Source organism: Amblyomma mixtum, chromosome 8 (assembly GCF_055824585.1).
Source record: "Amblyomma mixtum isolate Tamu chromosome 8, ASM5582458v1, whole genome shotgun sequence".
In the NCBI taxonomy this organism is placed as follows: domain Eukaryota; kingdom Metazoa; phylum Arthropoda; class Arachnida; order Ixodida; family Ixodidae; genus Amblyomma; species Amblyomma mixtum.
Window position 1 is genome coordinate 50,031,817 of NC_143019.1, and position 16,251 is coordinate 50,048,067.

At 45.3% G+C, this 16,251-nt stretch overlaps 1 protein-coding gene and 1 pseudogene across 3 annotated transcripts in view; one reads left to right on the forward strand and one right to left on the reverse strand.

The window, feature by feature from the left end:
* Nucleotides 1-16,251, forward strand: part of LOC149332357 (uncharacterized) — a 63,605-nt gene that overhangs the window by 1,626 nt on the left and 45,728 nt on the right. For all 3 annotated transcript variants that reach the window (XM_089557264.1, XM_089557266.1, XM_089557265.1), the window contains exon 2: nucleotides 1,132-1,223. In XM_089557264.1, the coding sequence (XP_089413390.1) occupies nucleotides 1,132-1,223 (92 nt within the window). The remainder of the gene's footprint in view (nucleotides 1-1,131; nucleotides 1,224-16,251) is intronic.
* LOC149332358 (cyclin-dependent kinase 9 pseudogene) lies at nucleotides 5,929-8,121 on the reverse strand (annotated as a pseudogene).

Genomic DNA, 16,251 nt, shown 5'->3' on the forward strand with positions numbered 1-16,251 from the left:
ACCGATCGTTAATTTATCTACTACCTGCCATTGCGTGCAGTTTGCTCACCATCCGGTGGGCAGGTTGTGATGACGCCGCAAGGTCACGCACGCGACCGTGATAACCCACCCAGATAGCACCGAAAATAACGATAATGTTACGTTTTTGTTATGCTGAAATGTTATTTCAATGTACTTAATGTCCTTTTTTTCTAATGTTTTTGTAATGTTACATATAAATGTTCGAATAACCTTCCCCAGACATTCATGAAACATGGAAACAACATAAATGGAACTTTCTCGAAAATGATAAAGCAGCCCCGCACAGGCATGCAGGCCTGCCAGTGGTGACGGTACACAACTTACAACACTTTGCAAGAACCAACAACAAGAGTGACACCTAGCTCCACTACACTACAGCACAACATGGAACTCGTATTCACTTACCTCCAAATGGACACCATGCCGTCGAGCTTATATACTCGCTATATACTACGGGATGTCCCATGAGTGACAGTGGGGAATGGGTAATAAATAAAGTTTTGTGACAAAATAATGGGGCTCTTCATGTAATCTATGGCGAGTACTATCTAAAAGATGTGGTTACAAGGTACTGTTAGTTGAAAAACATCTTTACTCTAAGAACAGTGAAAAAATGTCTGGAAATCCGTGCTCGAAATATATTTGCAATGTTGTTTTATAGTTGCGACTCTAACATTTTAATAAAATATAGAAGATTATATTAAAACAATGTTTGTTTATAACGTGAAACTAACGTTTCCTATGTAAGTTATGTTATATGTTAATTTTTAATGTTACTGTAAAGTTACAGTGCAACAAGTAACATTACTCCAACCTTCATAACATTTTTATAACACTATTCTAATGTTCGGTGCTACCTGGGCACCTGTCCTAGGTTGCTCTCTGGTCACCACCTGCCAGGATTCGTAATTTTTTCCAAAATTTCTGAAGTCCTTCACTACGGCGTCCCTCATAGCCTGAGTCGCTTCGGGACACTAAACCCCAATAAACCAAACCAAACCATCTCCGATCAATCCTTATTTAGTGTGTCAACGCACACGGTTTTTTTCTTGCGAACGTCAGCTCTGACGTTGTGTTAACACGCTGCGCTGTTTTCTCCTTGGTGCCCAGGTGGATGAAAGGCTTTGTTTTACAAGCGGTGCTGTTCATCGTGGCAGTGGTGATGCTGTTCTGCCTGTTGGGCTTCTGGATCACCATGATAAGTAAGCACCTCGCTCACTGCGGGGTCTGTCCTCACACTGTTCTCCCGGTCTCCTCTCCCCGTGCGACTTTGCTGCCCTTTCTGCCGTATAGAGAACTAGGCGGAGTTGCCAGGGACGTACCAAAGGAATACCCCCCTGCCCCCCCCCCCACCTGCTCGCAAAATAACGTCGACAATCACTTAATCACTGCTCGGTGTGATGCGTGCGTTTTGCAATTTATTGGAAGTAATGCGCAGACCAACATTCAGGTTGGCACCTTGTTTTTGTTTGGCGCGGTAATTTCTCTTTTCAATGCGATGACATTAGAAGCTTCATTGGGAAAATATACGCCATCAATAACATAATTTCCACGTATAGAAGTGACGTCACGAGGCCGGAAGTGGCAAATATACGTTTCAATGTATCTTCATTACGTCCGTGTCACCACGTATGGATACCTTAAGCAAAACATGATCTAAACACCAGCTAGATGACCCGAAGAGATGTCTGAAAGAAGTTTTGTGCCATGAAAGAATGGCACAAAACTTGATGAAAAGGTGTCAGCAGCTTCTAATGCCACAGCACACAGCCAACTCGTAATGTTTCTGTGAACTTTTTCGTCCCCTCCCCTTCCAGAAGAAAAGCTCAAACTGGACGCCGAGGAACTGGCGTGGACTGGAAATGATGCGAATTCAAGGCGCTGTTGCCGCATCATTCTGGCCGTGACATAGCTAATGCATAGCAGTGTTATAGTGAACTAGATCTAGTTCACTATAGCAGTGCCTACGCCGAAGCGGTAATGCTGATGCCGTAGTGCATGCCTTGAAAAGAAGTCAGAGTTCTGGCGCAGTTATAAAAAAGTCTCTCCAATCGCATTTGATAGGTATACGATATGACTTAGGAAGCGTTTCGCTAGTATTGGATATAACAAAGCCCGTAAAGCGACTGGAAGGCCTGCATTACTTGCTCCAAAATTCCAAAATACTGCGAAGGAACTCACTTAACTGTGTACAAAAGTTTGCTGCTCCATTTCGCACAAAAGAACTGTTTAATTTGTTCGTTTTTTTTTTTATAACGCTAGCTGTATTCCTACATTTTCTACTTTCGTGTTGTCATCTTCCACGTACAGGGGCAGCCAAAAGTTCTGTTACGACACCCCCGCGAAGCCCAAAATCTCTACATAGGAAAGGACAAATATCGCTTACACCTCCGAGAACCTTGATAGCTTTGCAGCTATCATAAGTGGCAGGATATGTCGCTGAAAAGCAGACCCTATGGCCTGGGAACTTTTGATCAAAGCTGTACTATAAGCATCAACTGAAACGCAAATTGCAGAACTGGAAGATATTACACTAGGTAAGCAGAATACTATACTTCATCTCACAAGTCATTTGCAGCACTGTGAAAGGTAGAGTTCTCTCGTCCAGTCAGGGCCAATGATGACAAGAAATAGACCCTCAAATATTTCAGCAGTGTTGTGACTTTTTTAAGCAGCTATTGCAGTAATTGAAAAGGTAGTTTAGGACGGTCTTTTGAAAGTAAAGCAAGCGTTTCGTTGACCGGTTAAAACAGGAGAGAAAGTCTGCACGAACTCAGCACTGTGGAGGTCTGCTTGCCATTCATAACAATGCCGTCCGCTGAGTCGGCAGAGTCTCCTGTGCGCACGATGTGCATGTAGCAGTGATGAAGCCACGTCTCAGGGTGAGAATCTCGGAGGAACATGTTTTTGCAGTGCACGCTGTTCTTTGTAATATGTAGTAGCTACAAGCAGTGTTTCTTATTTGCTTTGTTCGTGGTATGACTGGCATGCATTTGCACTGTTTGGCTTTCAAGTCTGCAACTGCACTGCCACGCGTGCCCGACTAGGGCCCATCAATTTTTATGTATCATTTATGTGTTCAATATAGAAAAAAAAAAATTCGACGTCTCAATATTTCTGACAACGGCTCCAATGCTGAGACATTAAAACTAATCCATGCTGTGATTCACAACACTGCTTCACTTTCACTAAGTGCATCTCCAATCACCATCGCAGAATGAGGGAAGCAGGTACACGTCGCCTCATTCAGGCATTGTGCCTATGCAGAATCACCTACTCCATCCTTTAACTGTACCTCACACCCACGGAGATCGAAAAACTCAACAGGCTCATCCACACAGCCTACAAAACTGGTTTTTCTCTAAATGAATGATCATGGAGAAACTCCTTAACTAGGGGTGCACAACACCCTGCGAGAGCTGGTTGACGTGCACCTCGTAGGTCAATACCATCCAAAAACAGGGCTGGTTGTTGCATGTTGATGGAAATGACTGAACAGTGCTAACAGACAGGACAGAAGAGAGGAACACAAACACATGCACATGGATTCTTCTCTCCCATCCTGTCTGTCAGTGCAATTCAGTTATATCTTTCAATACCGTATAGGCTCTCACATACCGAAAAAGGCCAGATACTCCATCAAAGACTCTGAATAAACCTCCCCAACCATACAATGGCCACACCCACTCCTCCCACTGCTATCAGTAATAATCTCTACATCCCACGACATCCCAAAAACACCCGCCAGGAGCTTGATCGAGAGAGGCTGAAAGCTAGAGCCACAAGAACAATCCTCCTCATACTCCGGCAGTTTATGTAGATTCATCCAAATATTCAAACCGACCAGCTTTCACATTAGTCGCCATAGACAGATTCCAAAACCCAATTGTCGGTGTGTCTATTCCAAATTTGACAGATTTTCTGGAAGCAGAAGAGGCAGCAAATGCCGTAGGGAACGCACGCTCCTCTTCTAAGTATATTTCCTCAGATTCCAGAACATCAATTACTAATCATGTCAATCGCAAAATCCACTCCTTGGCTGCTAAAGTCCTAGAATCATCACCCCTCCTAATCGCCTCATCACCTACTTCTGGGCCTCTGCACAAAGCGAACAACACTCAGGTAGCAGGGCCGCTCACACGCAAGCCAGAGCACTAGTCAACCAGACGTCTCGCAGTGCAAGGGCTCTCAATTACTACGGCCTCGCCCTGTTTCATACTAATTCTCGCCTAATGTAGCCTTCACCGCATAAATCTCTTCCCAAAAGCGACCCGATTTTGTGGCACAGACTTCAAACGGCCACAGTCCCTTTTCCTTGTCATCATCATAACCAACGGTGAACATCTCTTCACTTCCACTTCTGTCCTAGCACCACAGCTGCCATTATCTTTCTGAATTGCCCTAACGAACCCAAGCCCCTGTGGCAAGGGTCGCAGAAGCAGAGAAGTACCCAGCCATCTACAGCAGCTCCTCGTCGTCCTGCTTCCTCTCCCCACACCCCTCACTAGTTTCTCTCATGAATCAATAAAGTTGTTTACCTACCTCGCATGCAGCAACAGCAAAACACTGCCCATGGTGTCAAATTTTTGTTGGTATCATCTTGTCCTCAAGCACCAGCCCTAGCTTCAGAAAAGTAAACCACTCCCTTTGGAACTGTCCTTTTTAATCTTGTCCAGCTTGTCCAGAATTTTCTTTTGCCAGTGAGTATTTTCTGAGGACTGTACTTTCTGTGACTAAGAAGTACTTGAAACTGGGCTTGTTGGTGCATATTCGTGAAAGACATGAGAGCGCAAAACGGGGACACGGACGAGGAAGGGAACAGGACGAGCACTGCACTTTCAACAGGATTTATTCAGGGAAGAACGTTTAAATAGCCTTTGCTCTTATCCATGCTCTTGATCGCAGACAATCGCCTCTCACAGATCTGTGAGAGGCGATTGTCTGCGATCAAGAGCATGGATAAGAGCAAAGGCTATTTAAACGTTCTTCCCTGAATAAATCCTGTTGAAAGTGCAGCGCTCGTCCTGTTCCCTTCCTCGTCCGTGTCCCCGTTTTGCACTCTCATATCTTTCACGTGTACTTTCTGTTTCAGGGTTGTCTTAGTATCAGTTTCTTCCCTTTGAGATTTGAAATTATAAGCAAGCCATCTAGTTCATCGTCTCCTTGTAGTATCGATACTACATCGGTATACGTACTTGAGAATTTCTGCCACGCTTCGTTTCTCATTCACATGACTCAACCGTTCTTCATACTGCACGTTACTTTTTGCCTCACTAGCGTCGAATATTGACCACCCCACATCACATTGGAATGCTTCATTAGTAGTGTTTTCATGTGCCCCCAATGCAAGCCTACCACTGTTCGCTGCTCTATTTCAAGTGTTGAATTTGTAGCAGACCCCAAGTACACCGCAGCGTTTGCAAATGTCAAGCCTGGTACCATTGCGCTTTTCTCCAGATTCCCCAAATAACTTCATATTCATTACATCCGCAGTGCACGCGATTCATCATGACAGCTGCATTTCTTTTTGCTTTATGATTTCCTCCCTTTGATCTCGCATGTAATCTCTGCCATCATTTATCCAGATACTTGTACACCTTAACATCTGCCATCCATTGCAAGTTTTGCATCATGATTTGACCAGGCTCATCATTATAAACCATGAATCCAGATTTTTCAGCGTTAAGTGTCAGTCCTAGAGCTTCCGCCTCTTATCCACAAATGTCTGCCAAGTCTAGAAGGCATCTCGCGCCATCTGCTAGAAGAACGATGTCATCGGCATATATCAGTGCCAGTATGTGACTTGTCTCCATTTGGCCCCTACGCTGCCATGACACAGTAAACCCTAATCCTCTCGTTTCTATCTTCTCCCTGATGTAGAGCATAAATAGGAGGCGATAGAGGGCATCCGTGCCAAAGTCCCTTTTTAATTCACAGATATTCTTTCTACACGTTCCATTTCGTGCCAATTCACAGCTACATTGTTCTCCTTGTAAACTTCTTTTAATGAACATACTGTTTCACAGCCCACACCTTCTTTTTCCAAAATTTGCCATAACAGGACGTGGTGTACATTGTCGTAAGCCCGTTTGATGTCTAATTATACCATCCAGAGTGGCCATCCTTCACTTCAGCAATTTCAATGCATTGGGTGACTGCAAACAAGTAGGAGTCTAATCAACGCCCTTGTCTGAATCCACACTTCAGATCTTCCAAAACCTCCACCTCCTTAGTCTAACCTTGCAGTTGATCTCTGATGGCTTGTGCTATTCTATACAACACTTATGTCACCGTTAGAGGCTTATAGAACTTAATGTGATCTATTTCACCTTTGCCTTTGTATATCAGGCTCATCCTATCTTCTTGCCAGCTTCCTGAGACTTATTTCATCAAAGCCTTTATTTTATTTACTCTTATCATTAGGAACATGGCACACAGCCACATGTGTAGTCATGCTTTTCTCTGGACAAGGCACTACATGTGTGAAGCCTGAAAGCACTATGAGTGCATGCCTTGCAATCTTGTCAGCTGCCTCTAGGCTTTGATAAAATGTTAAGATGATAATGATAAAAATAAATAATGATAAAAACATTGTACCAAAGCCTGGAGGCAGCTGAAATTGCAAGGCATGTGCTCCCAGTGCCTTGTCCAGAGAGAATCGCAACTGCACATGTGGCAGTCACATTTCAGGCTGACGGGCAGCCAACAATGGTGGATGTCTGCAAGTTTCAAATATCACAGTCAGCACAGATACATGCGCACTGCGAGTACACCAGCAGACACCAGATGGATGCTCAGCAGTACCAGCGCTCTAGCACGTCACTGCAATTGATGACACACTCAAGCACAGCAGCTGGGCTCGGGTCAGAAGACACGGTCATGGTACTGCCCATCAGTGGGGGCCTTGGCCGGGTGGTGTGGTCCCTGTGGTGGCTGCTGCTGCATCACTCGGCGTCTCGGGGGTGCCAGGTACTCAAACATGGACTGTGTATGTTGTGACAGCATCTTGGCCAGGTCACACGGCATGGGGTCCGTCCAGAAGAAGTCATGGTTGAGCGCGTTGTCACTGTCAAACCGCTTACTTGGATCCAGGTGCAGCAACTTGTCCAGCAGGTCCAGTGCATATGGGTCCTTCACATACGCCTTGAGCCGCTCCTTTACCCTGCGCTTCTGGCCCTTGGGCAGATTGAGCTTGGCGTACAGCTCGAGTTTCTCCACCCCAGGCCAGACATCAGGCGTGAGCGAGCCACATAGCTGGCTGATGAGGCTGATTTGGTGCTGCTCGGTGTTGCCCTGCATGATGGGTGAGCGGGTCCACATCTCAGCCATGATGCAGCCAGCACCCCACATATCCACCGGGGGTCCGTAGTTGCGCTCGCCCAGCAAGAGTTCAGGTGGCCGGTACCAGAGGGTTACCACACGGTTGGTGTACCGGTTGGGCTGCCCCGTTTTGCTGAGGGAAATGGCCCGCGCCAGGCCAAAGTCTGCTAGCTTGAGCACGCCCGCCTTGGTGATGAGAATGTTCGCCGCCTTCATGTCACGGTGCAGAATCTTGTTGCTGTGAATGAAGTAGAGGCCATTCAGTAGCTGCTGCATGACTTTCTTGATCTCGCCAAGTGAAAACTTGACATTGATGTTGCTCAGCAGGCCCGCCAAGTCGTGCTCACAGAAGTCAAAAACAAGGTAAAAGGTAGCCTTGGATCGGTTGAAGGATGTTGCTTTGGTGCGACAGATCTCAATTAGGTTGACCACGTTTTCGTGCTTTAGAAGTTGCAGGATCTTAATCTCACGCAGGGCTGTGATGGGAAACCCTTCTTTCTCGTTTTCCATAAGCACTTTCTTCAGGGCAACCAGCTTCTTTGTCTGCTTGTGTCCGGCCTTGAACACTTCTCCGAACGTTCCCTGGCCGATCTTGGCGATCTTCTCGTATTTGGCGACATCGTCGCAGTACGGAAATTCGAAGTCCTCGAGTTTGTTCACGAGTTGTTGTTGCTGGATACACGTGCTGGAGCTCATTTTGCATCCACCAAGGCCAGCGAGAGTAGCGAACAGTAGCGAGGGCTAACAGATGGATGGATGGATGGATGGATGATAGCGGTGTCCCTTTCGAAACAGGTTGCCACCATGCTTGGCGTTTTTTTTATATATTTATTTAGAGGTGTAATAAATTGGCCTATAAATTCGCCATATTTTTTAAATACAATTTGAATCCTATAATTCTAACCTTATGTCACTTCTACTTATGTCACATCTAGTTACAACAGATAGATAATCAACCTCCTTTTTGTACAGAGGTGGTAACAAATGTTGCTGCCGATAGTGATGATGATGATATTGTGGCATAACCAGGGGCCCGATTCTCGATATTCGCCAATCCGCCATGAGCGGGGCGTACCCGTGACGTGTGAATCGGGGCGGTGCGAAAATGCGTAACAGCAGAATAGAATGACGACATTGAAGAATAAAAAAAAAGTATGACAAAAAATAAAGTGTCGTCTGCTACTTGGCGCCAAGTACAAAAAAAACCGCCGAGTTGCGGCGCGAAGGTGAGTTAGCAAAAGTAGCGCCGTAGAGATGGACGGTGAAATGCGTTGCGGCGGCGGTCTAGGCGTACTCGCCGCACAGTGATGGTGCTGAATGTGACGCTAAAGACCCTGTGGCCGGTCGTCACGGAAATTAGCGGTAATTGTTTAGCGGTAATTGTGCTGCATGAAGCGAACGCTCATTGCCCGAAGCCATCGCGTAGCGTGTCGCGTCTCCGTACTTGTGAGATGCGATCAGCGTCACGGGGAGAGGAATTGACGGAGAAAAGGCTGGCTCTCGATCGTAACCTCAACGCGTCAGTGGCGTTGGAAAGCTTTACCTCACCGTGTCACTTCTTCAGGTGCATAGAACTTAACACTACCCTTGGTTACGTTTGCAAGCGGCCGCGCACGAAACGCGACTGCGAATCGCGTCAAGTGCAACGCTATGAGCGCGTACGTCTTATTATCAAAAGCGTCAAATGCGAAAGCAAAATAGGGAGATATTGTTTCCCACCAGTACTTAAAGAAAAACAGACACAGCTAAAAGTCCACTGTCAACAGAAGCATGTATTTCACAGTGTTGGCGTTTCGCTTAATCTCAATAGGACATGGCACTCATCTTTTGTTTTGTGAACATTAACTAAGCCTGCCTGCAAGCAGACTTCACGGACTTTATGTAAAAGCACCTCACGAATGCATGGCGTAGAGTTGCAGGTACATTATTTTATTCAAATAAAGAAAGGCTCCCAATAATGCTATTTAATTTCAATGTTTGAAAGGGCCCTCAATCTCGTTAATTCTGTCTAACAATGAGCACACAGCACTTACCAAGGGCATATAGGCAGGTACACCACTCGTGTGATGCAAGTACGCACCAAAATGTGAGAGGTGAAACAAAATTTGTCATGCCCATCCCTACAATTCCTTTGCTGTAGGACAACAGTAATGCATCCACAGCAGCACCAGGCAGCTCCTTTCAATGCAGCAAGATTCCTTGTAAGAGGGCAATGTGTGATGTCAAGAGAGGTGAAGTCGGCTGGAAATAGATATCTTAATATGCTACTCAACATTGGGGAATGGGACGAATATAGAGGGGGATAATGAAGGTGGAGGGTGATGCCACATCACAAACAGCTAATGCAGTGTGCAAGACACTTGCTTTATTTGCTTCATGCAAGTTATCGGTTTGGTTTATTGGGGTTTAACGTCCCAAAGCGACTCAGGCTATGAGAGACGCCGTTGTGAAGGGCTCCGGAAATTTCGACCACCTGGAGTTCTTTAACGTGCATGCAAGTTATTATCATATCATGCACATACACGCGTATTATCTAGTGCACATGTCATATTAAGCCTGAACATGGCTCGGGGTCAGGTCAAGGAGCTGAAGGATAATAAAAACAACGGTGATTTAAGAAGGAAGAACAGCAACACAACAAGAAAAGCACAAGCATGCACAGCAGCAAGATAACACACAAATGGGGCAAGAAATGCAAGGCTAACATGACCCACAGTATTTGAGGGAGGCAGCATCACAGACAAGCAGTGGTATTCTAGCAAAAGGTCTCAATGCAGCATGATAACACTGGATGATATGGATTGGTTTTAGCAAACCCTGTGCACTCCACGAGCAATCTACAAGAGGCCTCAGTCATGTTTCTAGCCTGATGTGCAAGTGCATGTCTTTCCCTCTGTGCACACTCCTGACCACATACATATCAGGGCCATTGTTGGTTTTCTTTGAGGGGTGGATCACAATGCCGTTAGGCAACATTTACACCATACACTAATGCAATAAAGACCCTGTGATGCCACTATTGCACACTGCAGGAGAGTAATGCTCAATGAAATGCGTTCACTCTCAAAGTACCTTCCTTTACTGTGAACAAACATAGACAACCCTCTATGTACACTCAAAATATGACATCTACAGTTCAGTGAAGGACACCATACCAGATGTAGGTGCTGAAATGTCGGCAAATGTCTGAAAGGACACTGAGGACTAATCGAAGTTGCTCTGCAACAGTAGATTACCACATTCCAATAACAAAGGGCCTACCTGTACTGAGAACAAAGCTTGTGTACAGCTCAGAGATTATTTGTTCAAAGAAGCAGTTCACAATTACCATGGTGAAGTGCGTTGGCAGGAAGACTATTACAGCCCTTGGTTGGTAATAACTTTATTAGTCCCACTTCAGTGGTGGATCAGGTGAGGGTTAGTGAAGGGGTGTTGAAGAGGTCGACGATGGCCCTCAGGCCACTTTAGGTGACCAGGCACTGTTTGGCTGCGGCGACCTTCAAGGCCCAGGCCATGATGCAAAGCTGAAGCTCTGCCTGTGAGCTGTGCAGAGAAGCCTCCCATCGCTCCTGTGATTCCACCCCTTGGAAAGGAGGTTTCGGTTTGTTTGGGCAAGCCTGATATGTGCGTTTAAAATCGGCTCTGGTGCTCGAGCGTAAGTGACAGGTTGGATATTTCTCCCCTCTATGTATGTATTACACTCCACTGCATGAAAAAAAAAAAAACAGAACACTTAAAATGCCTAGTGGTGTGTGAACATGGAGGGTAAATTGTTTTTTTGAGCATGATTAAGATAGCTTGAAAAATGGTAAGCAAGTCTGACTCAGAGTTTCCACGAGGAGAGTGTTAAATTAATGAACAGGAGCAATTCACCACCAATATAATAATAGAACAGGTTGCAAAATGTTAATGAAATTGCAATCATTGCAAGTGCCTGTGCATAAAATTTAAGCTCCCTGAAAAATTACCGTCTTGTACAGCTTTGCTGGCTAATTTCTCTTAAAGTTCTAGCAGAAGTATGAAACCAAACCAAGTCAGGTGGAAACAGGCTGCTATTCTTTTTTCACACTATAAGAATAATTTTTTTTTCTCACTACCACCAAGTAATATCATTAGTGCTGTATTGTATATGATGGCATCGCAATTAGTGCTAAGAAGTTCTTGGGTGCCATGTGGAACCAGAAAAGAGAGGTACGGAAAGCCTGCACACACCACTGTCAAGGAGAGAGGCTGCCATTCAGCAGAAAACCCAGTGTTATCCAGCCGGCATTGCGTCAAAAAACAAGCTCCACGCGTGGATGTCTGCAGTGAAAGTCATTGAAAAGAGGATTTGTAATCTGAATCAAACGTCAGCACACGTCTGAAACTACTTCACTTTATAAAATAATAGATTTTACGTACAGAAAATTAATAAATTTCTGTCTGCCTTGACCCCTGGATCGCCAGCCAGGCACGCTACCAACTAGACCGTGTAGGCACATTGACTTTGCTGAGGTACAAAGGGGGGGGGGGAGTGATGTGTGGGTGCTGTTGGCTTAATTTGAAGCCTAGCAATGTAATTACTGCAGTGAACTAGAGATGTGCCAATTAGTGAGAAACTAATTACAATAACATTACGTAGGTGAACTGCAGTGTGGAAGAGTTCAAAGACAAGAATTGGGAACCTGTGTTGAGGCAACTCTGATAAATGTGTGAACACGAATGAAGAACAGTGACTGTGTATGTGAAGAGAAACCGCTGCAGGGAGCCATAAACACTGTTGTGTGATACCCATGAATGCTGAGCTTAATTGTGCCCCTACATTTTTGGGGAGCGAGACAAGTTGCATTGCCTCTTAGGTGTTGCAATTTGCTTAAAAAAGGTGAGGTGTCTTTTACATGCAGAGTGAAAAGTTTGTGGAAGCCATTATTGGCAAATTAATTTATTTCCATCACTGAACTTCATACATCCTAGAATTCATTATGCAGCCTAACTGCGAATCATTACCTAGTGCAACAATACACATTGACGAATATGTCTCGTCTACAAAGATAAGAATTTTTTTTGGGACAGACTCGTCTTTCATAACCGTTTGACAGTGGTGTACAGGGTCGTCCACTCTTAGTTAAAATGCGCTAGCGCATGGCTGCACTCTTCAGAGGGCCACCGCGTGCGACACAGTCGCTCTTAGCAGCCAAGTGGCGCAGGAGAAGATGTACCTGGACGTGGTGCTTCGCGTCATCTGCCACTTTGCTTCGATACACAGCCGTTTCGGACGCAGTGACCCTCCAAAGAGCACGGCCATGCGCTAGCACATTCCAACTAAGAGTGGACGACCCTGTACATGCACATTAGTGTTGCCTAGTTTGCAAACTTAAGTAGCCAGCAGTCGCCTTTGCTAAACAGAAAAATGGCAGCACGTACACTGATATGGTCCAGTCACACTAAGGGTTCAGGGGGTGAGCAGGTTGTCTAAGATTTTTCATAAATGACCAAACCGCATCCCCAATTTGCATGAAGCAAAACGCAAGGGAACATGTCAATGAAAATGGGATCTAACGAAGTTTCACTGGGAGGACAGGTGGGCAGTGATCTTCCAATGCATGCATTCAAGGTTGATGGCCCAGCACAGAAAAAGAACACAGACCGCAAATCCTGGAAAGAGAAAAAGATCCCAAACCTGGGAAGACCGCCTGAGTAACCCAGAAAGATCAACAAAGTTTATTACTACTACTACGACTATTATGATCCATTTCCAGTTGAATTATTGAACCGGATCATGCCCTTCCAGCTACAAAATGCCATTTGGAGCTTTATTATTGAAACACAAATTACGTCCAGCTGCATAATTTATGCCTCCATTTACCTTCAACTGAATTAATGTACAATTTCTAGGTTTTAGTCACGGGTACAAATTTGAGCTAGAAGATGGGAATGGGTAGACGTGTGAAGACGCTGGCCAGGCCTTGCATTTTCATCTGGGAAAATGACCATGAAACAATTACGTGACTTTTCCTTCAGGAAAAATAGTTCACTGCTGTATAACTACAAGCAGCATGTGAAAGAGGCAGTCGAAAGCAAGCACACAGAGGCAACCAGATGCCATGAGACAAAGCATGTTGCGATCTTATCACACAAAGAGTGCCACACAAGGCATGTTGCACCCTGAAGAACAGATGTTGTAAAGGACTAGAGACACAGCGACCATGCTGTATGTTGAGGATGTTGTGGACTGCTAGCTCTCAACAAACACCAAAGCAAACAGAAAAGCACTGGTGAACGCATGTGCAGTGAACACCCTGGTGCTAGAAGGAAAACATTTTGGTGGCTTCCTGTCTTTCACTGAACTTAAGCCCCAAATAAAATGTGCGTTGTGTACAAGCAGAACACATAGGGAGGCACCACGTGAAGGAAAGCACTTCTTCACAATCACCAAAGCATGTGTTGAAGCACGCACTCAGCAAGTTGGCAGACGGTAGGTTGAAAACACTTGGGACTAGGGGTGTGCGAATATCAAATTATTCGAATACGAATCGAATACGAATACTTGGCTCCGAATATCGAATCGAATATCGAATAATCAAGGACAGACTCATTTAACCACTACAAAACATTTATTTGAGCACCGAAGAACATCACAGTTCAACTATCCATGATTAAATGAACACAAAAGGTGTGTGTGGCTGCACAAAAAGTATCAGTTTCTAACATTATTCTTAGAAGAGTGGAAATATCAGAGAAGATGGCTGGTACACAGCATTGATTAAGGCTAGCTTGCCATCAGCACGAACGCGCGTTGCTGGGATGAACATAAAAGGTTGTCGTGAAGGAAAACCGGCTGCTCCACATGGTCAGGCAGAAATAGTTCCCTTCTTGCTGAAACGACTCCTCCAGCCACAGAAAATGCCCTCTCACTTGGCACTCAACTGGCACGTATTGCGAGGTACTTCGTGCACAGCTCTGACTACACCAGCTTCGTAGGTATAGCCACAAAGAAGCTCACCAGCGCAGTCAGCTACGGCATGGCCTTTGGAGGTCCATGCGCATTGCTCTGGGCGCCGCCTTGTTGTTATATCTTTGTCGATAGGGCTTGCGGACCGAAATGAACGCCGGTACTCACAATGAATATTCGGCTAGATACGAATATTCGCGTCGGGTCGAATATTCGAGACAACACGAATACTTGGATTTCGAATCGAATACGAATACTAAAAATATAATATTCGAATTATATTAGAAAATTTTGAATATTCGCACACCCCTACTTGGGACACTTCCTGACACAAAAAACTGCAGCACCAGACAAAACTGATTTCTACTGTCATGCATACCACCAATATGGTCCAGTTTAATGAAGAACACCAAAATGATGAAGACTTCACCGGCTTCCTAGCAGTATGCCATCAAACTTGAAGCGGAGCGAATGTACACTGATTACTTGTGGCATAGCTACACGTGAAAACCGTGGCAGTGAGTGCAATTCCCGCACGCAGCTGCTGATCATGCACTTCCGGTCTGTCAGGCAGAATCCAAATGGTGCTGTGTCCTCCTCCTTGTTGTAGATGTTGGTGCTCCTGCTATTACCACCACTTGCCAGTGGTGTCATGGTCCTGCAGCTGAGTGTGGATGAATATGTTGGGTTGCACAATGCAAGCTGTGGTGACCTTCGCAGAGAACTCTTGATCATGCTGTACCATGGCCTTTGCAGACACCTCAGGAGCTCGGTATGGCCACCCAGCTGGGTAACCAGACCAGCTGGGAGGTGACCAAACATGAATCTGGTATCCTGGCTCCTGAGCACATGAGACCCCATGGTGAGGGTGGTCTGCCACATCTGCATAAGATGCACACCATCACCTGCACACTAATCAATGCTGTGCACTGAAATCTCCCGAGCTAGACATCGTGTTAAAATATAGTCTAGTTTTACGTACAAATGTAAAATACGCTCACTGCAAAACCAATCATTAGTATCAAAACAAACTGTTTCTATATAGCTAAAGGTTCTTGATGGCAGATTTCCCAAACTGATGCACAGAAATAATTACTACAGTCTCTTTATACTCAAGAAAACCGCTACAGAATGCACTGCAAGGAAGGGCACAAGTTTAACTGTTTATGACTACCTTGAGTTTTTTTAGTATATGCATGCTTTCGCATTTTGCACCAATCGAAATGGGGCTACCTTGACATTGTGGTCACTGACAGAAATTCAAAACCACAGAACAACACTGCGTGTCACGCACACCTATCTCCGCTGTCACCTGAAAAGTACAGACATGATTAATTTACATTATTTTCATACGTGGTTCTATTTACACTGTTCTTGCTTGCTGAATAAACTATATATAAATGCAATCAGATATCATTAGCCGTACGCAATCTTACTAAAGGCAAACATGTTATTCCTTAATGCTTGCCACTACACGCACACTAAGCGCGTGCTCACCAGTTGGACGATTTCCATGCGGGCAGCACATGAAGAGAGATTGCACACAAACGGGTCATGGATGGATCCCGCACAGACTTCGTGTGAGCTGGAACCTTCACCGGCAGGAACAACACACCTGTAAATAAAATGTACAAGAGTCATACATGTTTGTTTTTCGCGCGCCCTAAGAGAGATGTGTAACGAGTTGGTGGACCGAGCAATGCCGAGAGGCGGACCGGCTCGGCGGTCGCCGTCAACGGCTAGGCTCGAAGAAACGGACGATGATGCATGCGCTCCACTGCGCAACGAACTGCTCCTAGAGCTGTGTCCTTTTTATTGCCTTGCTGCCTCGCAAGTTCTAAACCGTCGGCACCGGGTGGCGCCACAACACAAACATGAAAACGAAACTGTAACAGTCCTCCCCCATTAGTTTGTTCAAGAAGAGAAGAACATTATGGAGAGTAGCGCTGCACTGGCTTGCGGCTTCTCGTGCTTCTTCG